General features: G+C 36.0%; 1 protein-coding gene across 10 annotated transcripts in view; it reads right to left on the bottom strand.

The window, feature by feature from the left end:
• The window catches only part of KIDINS220 (kinase D interacting substrate 220), a 108,099-nt gene that overhangs the window by 66,050 nt on the left and 36,414 nt on the right, over positions 1-5,635 (bottom strand). For all 10 annotated transcript variants that reach the window (XM_017525066.1, XM_017525073.1, XM_037737126.1 and 7 more), the window contains exons 12-14: positions 3,411-3,575; positions 2,250-2,429; positions 1,347-1,512 (exon numbers count right to left, since the gene is read on the bottom strand). In XM_017525066.1, coding sequence (XP_017380555.1) covers positions 1,347-1,512; positions 2,250-2,429; positions 3,411-3,575 — 511 coding nt within the window. The remainder of the gene's footprint in view (positions 1-1,346; positions 1,513-2,249; positions 2,430-3,410; positions 3,576-5,635) is intronic.

The raw sequence follows: 5,635 nt of genomic DNA on the forward strand, positions 1-5,635 counted from the left end.
GGCCTCCCAAAGTGCTGGGATTACAAGCGTGAGCCACAGCGCCCGGCCTGTTTTTTCTTATAATTTAAAAGGTTTTCATGTTTTAATGCATGTTTTTTTTGAGACAGGGTCTCACTTTGTCACGCAGGCTGGAGTGCAGTGGCATGATTTTGGCTCACCGTACCCTCAACCTGCCAAGCTTAAGCAATCCTCCCACCTCAGCCTCCCAAGTGGCTAGGACTACAGGCATGCGCCACCACGCCCAGCGAATTTTTCTATTTTTTTGTAGAGATGGGGTTTCTCTGTTACCCAGGTTTTGAACTCCTGAGCTCAAGCAATTGCACACTTTAGCCTCCCACAGTACTGGGATTACAAGTGTGAGCCACCACGCCTGGCCTTAATACATTTTAAATTCTTATTTTGCTTACTTTCATCGAATTTCTTTTGCTTTTAATTTTCTAATCTTTTTTTTTTTCCATTTTACTTTTCTCTGGAGCCCTCTACATTTCCTTTATTCCTGGACTTAAACATTTTTCATCTTTTCTGTTTTCTCATACATTTCCTACTTAGTATGAATAATAATTTTAGATAGACATGTGAATATATTTCCTGAGCTGAGAAAAGCACAGCTCAGAGAGGGGAGATGGGTTTCCCAAAGTTAACTGCTCACAGAAGCAGGGGCCAGGTCTCCCACCAGGAGCTCTTTGGGGACCAAAGCCAGTGGCTGGACCCCTCCACCATTCAGTGCTCTCTTCAAAGTGTGTTCCAAAAGATGGTAACTGGTGACATAAGGGAGAAAAACGGTTTATGCTCAAATAAAATTTGGTAAAGGTTAAACAGGTTTCCTTATGGAAAGGTGCCTCTGATCCTTTAACATACAAGACGGATACATAATCTGAAATGTTTCCACAGTATTTGACAAGGGCATGTTTTTATTTTCGTATGTAAAAGGTTCCAGCTACCAGCGTTTTTTGGAATAGACATGGAGAAATTATACCCTATAAGCTTTTTTTTTTTGAGACAGAGTTTCGTTCTTGTCACCCAGACTGCAGTGCAATGGCGCGATCTCAGCTCACTGCAACCTCTGCCTCCTGAGTTCAAACGATTCTCTTGCTTCATCCTCCCAATTATATCCTCCCTGATTACAGTCATGCGCCATGACACCTGGCTAATTTTGTATTTTTAGTAAAGATGGGGTTTCACCATGTTGGCCAGGCTAATCTCAACTCCTAACCTCAAGTGATCCATCTGCCTTCGCCTCCCAAAGTGTTGGGATTACAAGCATGAGCCACTGTGCCTGGCCACTATAAACTTTTTTAAGTGAGAAAGATTTTTTTCTTAATCTTCTGTCAAATGGAACAACTCACCTCACAGGTAAAGCTTTAGTAGTCTGCTCTGGCAATTCAGGTGGATTCACAAACATCAATTTAAGGAGGAGTTCCAAATATCCAATATGTCTCGCCAATCTAGTGCTGAGGACCCAGGCCCAATTCCAACTTTCTCCTTCTCTTCGTCCACCAAAGTAAATGACAACTGAAATTCCAGTTTAAGAAAGTTATCCAAAGCAGTCATTAGTCAAGCAGGTCTTTTCTCCAAAGATCAAATATCAAGTAATGACAGCTAGGCTTATGTCCCATACTATTTCTTAACTAATCCTCAAAGAATTCTTTAACCTCCCCTAAGATACAAAAGATATGAAAAGCAAAAAGTAAACTGACTAAAATATGCCTTAAACAGAAACATAACTACAGTTCTGATTCAAATGCAAATAACCTTGGATTTATCAGTATTTGCAAGTGGTAAAATTGGTTATCAGTTCCTCAGTTAGAGGAACTGATAACCAATCTATTTCCTTTCTTGGAACTGAAGACACCCCCAAGAATAGGGATTGCATTATATGTTTTTACTTTGCTTTTAGATAAAATGGAACGTACAGATATGACCAAAATGCTCAAGAGCACGCCAGTGATGGCTCGGAAGCCTTCTTTTCAGAAAAAGATTTAAATACAAATCATTAATTAACAAAAAGGGTAAGTATAATAATCTAGAGTCTTGCTTCAAGATTAACAAGCAGCACATTAGTTTATTAGCTACTTCAGTGAGTTGTGAGCAATGTTCCTTTAGGACAATCTATGAAGCCGCAAAAAGATCAATTTTCTCACCCAATTATGAAAATCACATACGGGTTTTAAAAGACAGATAATGTTTTTTCTTTATCCATGAATCAACATTTTCTCCATTTTTGAAAAAGATAAAGATCAAAGACTTACTAAAGAATATATATAAGAGAGCCAAGAAGCTCAGTGACACTGCTATTCCAAGATTCAGGTCGACCGTGAAGGCAAACAATAAACCAAGCCCTCCACAAAGCAGCAGGGTAAGAAACACTATAAGCCATGAGAACTGAAAGAGAGGCTCAATCTGTTGTCCAGCGAAGGTTTTCATTTCATCTGAAAGAGAATTTAATATGAAACCTTATTCCTCTTTAAGAAATATAATTTTTAACTCAATTTGCAGTTTTCACATTTTCAATGTAAACACTTATTGGGCACTTTACTGGGTCCCTAGATAGAATAACCACTACTTAACCATTTTAACCAGTGTTCTCTTGCCAAAGATGAACATCTCACCCCCAGGGGCACAGCCAGGCCTGACTCAACCATCCTCTCCTGCTTCACATGGAGGATGTACAAAACCACTTCTCATATACTCCCCCCAAGATTTTCTTGAGATTTATTTTTTTTTGTGCTTTGCATTAACACAAACAACAAACATTATGCATATGCATATTGTTTCCACATGCAAAAATAAAAATAATACTCTATATCTTTAAACGACATATCACCACCATTCCACTGTGATCCTCCTCACCCCTTCTCCCTCCAATCACATTTGAGAATGCTGTTCTTAAAGGTCCATCTTGAGCCCAAAGGAGCCCCACACAAGTCATTCTTTGTATAAAACGTGGGAAATTTTTACAGGTAATACTGAAACCTATCCTTGAAGAATGAGTAAGCAAAAGGCATGCATGTTGGGTGGGTGGTAGTGAGGCCAGCTAAGAAGCTGCTAATGGAGCAACTTGGGAAACGCATCTGGTCTGTTCTTGCAAGAGCAAATAGTCCTCTGCGACTGAAGCTGGGGCACATGCCAGAGGTGGTGCTGGCAGGTGGAACCACGCAAATTGACAAGTCTGTGAAGAACCCAAAAAAACATGCCAGCAAGGGTTTTTTGTGGGGTTATCACACAACTGGATCTGCTTTAGAAAGAGAACTCAAATGACCGTGTGAAGGGCCAACTAGAGGGGAGTTCATCTCAGTAAACCGTGTAACACACTTGCTTAAACAGAAAGTGGTCCTCCTCTTTATTTCAGAAAAATCCCCGGAGAAAATCTTGTTTTATGTATACAGACTTTGTACAAGCAAGCCCTTTACCTTCTAGTTTCTTGAGTAAGAAAGATTTCCCACTTCCCCACTGTGCATATAACCCCACACAAATGGGCGGCTGCATGGTAGGCTCACTGAGAATATCTGCCAGGGCACTGCTATATAAATCATATCCGAGCATGTCACCGTCTGTTTCAGTAGGAGACAAGTGTCCTGTAATTAAAGCACATCGTATCTTACATTAAACAGTGGCATCATCATTAGAAAGAAACATCTATTTATTGTTTACTTGACTAGAGAGAAAAAAATTATTTCAAATGTTTATACCCATACAAAGACCATTTCAGGGAGTCTCCGAGCCTACTCTGACTTGGAAGGCTTGATTTACTTTTTAAAATTTTAAATCTACTTGATTTAAAATTTAAAAAAAAAAGTTTCAGAGATTCTTAAATTACTATCATATTTCATAGAACTTAAGATATCTATTGATTATATGATACATCATTTTTATGTAAAACTAAGAAAGTACAAAATGCTGCCAAATTGTGACACCATGCTTTCTTATCCATCACTTAAAAGACACATTCCAATTTCAGAGATGTTAAATTGTGGGAATGGTGTGCATTTTAGAATCAATAAAATATTATGATGAACACAAATGAGTATATAAAATTAAATGTAATATGTGTAATACCTATAAAAAGAAAGTTATAAAATGTTACTGAAAAACATAACAGACAATAAGAGAAAAAGAAACATTCTATGATTCCGGACAGAAAGTTTCAGCAATTCTCCCAAATTATTCTATCACTTTAAGGCAGTTCTAATTAAAACCCATGAGAATTTTGTTTTAATTGAAAGAAGAATGGTAAGAATAGAAAAAAAAGATCGTGCCATTGCACTCNAAAAAAAAAAAAAAAGAATAGAAAAAAAAAAAGACTACTGAAGGGTAGTTGTCACTAGAGAAGAATAAAAATATAAAACTACAATAATTTGAACATTCTGGAACTCATACAGGGTATTAACATAAGAGGTATTTCAAATAAGGCAGGAAATGATAAATTAATAAGTGGTATAAGGAAAGTTTAATCATTCATGAAAAAAATTAAATTAAAATGCTGCATATCTCATAGTCTTAACAAAATTTTCTGAAACATTAAAAAATTAAGTAGAAAAAAGTAAAACCATGGAAGTACTAGAAAAAAACATAGGAGAAACTTTAAAAATCTTTGTTTAAAAAGGCCTTTCTTTCTCAATGTAATACTAAGGCCAGAACTTCAGGAAAAGACTAATAAATAAATTACAAAAATGTGTAACTTTTGAATGGGGAATAAAAAACCAGGAGCATCAACCAAGAGTTTGCTGATGGGAGGGAAATACAGCACATAGGATAGAACCAGGATCAATATCCATAACTCGGAAAGACTCTTAGATCAACTTCTTAAAAATATTAAAAACTAAAAAGCGGGTAAAGGATACAAAAAGGAAACTGGCAAGAACACAAATAGGCTATGAATATGTTATACATTATCTAGGCCAAAAGGCTAAGGAGCAATAGCGAATATATTAAAAGATCTCAATTTCACTAATAATTTTAAAACACAAATTGAAATTAAGAGTTTTTTTTCTCATTTATCTGATTACCAAAGAGTAAGAGGCTGGAAATACTCAGTGCTAGCAAGCTTGTGGGGAACTGGAGTATCTTACACTGCTGGAGGGAGAAGAAAGTTTTACAAACATTTTGGAAAGTCTATCAAAACTGTGGGCATTCATTGACTTGGCAATTCTACTGCTGGGAATTTAAGAAGATAATCCTAATTGTACCCCCTGAATCTATAATAATAATTTTAAAAAGAAAGAAAAAAATCCTAAAAATAAGAGTCAATGGATACATGCACAAAAGGTGTTCACTGCAGCATTAGTTGTTAGCAAAACAAACTAAATATTAACCAATAAAGAACTCAATGTACTATCAGAGCCCTATGATGAAAGATTGTGCAATAATTAAAATATGACACTTTAGGTTTTTGTAACATAGTATAACTCAATTTTTTCTTTTTTAAAACTACATACATAATATGTAACATTTTTATAAGCATAAAGAAAAGCCTAGAGGGTCATTTAGACAATTACAAGCTGAGAGATAGGGGATAATGGGGAATTTTCACCTTCTGCTATACTCATGTTTTCATTCTTGAAATGTAATGAGTGCACATTACTATTATAAGAAAAAATATTTTAAAAGACAAAAAAAATCATTAAAAAAAAAAAAA

The sequence above is a fragment of the Cebus imitator genome, unplaced genomic scaffold (genome assembly GCF_001604975.1).
Source record: "Cebus imitator isolate Cc_AM_T3 unplaced genomic scaffold, Cebus_imitator-1.0 Scaffold1, whole genome shotgun sequence".
Lineage (NCBI taxonomy): Eukaryota > Metazoa > Chordata > Mammalia > Primates > Cebidae > Cebus > Cebus imitator.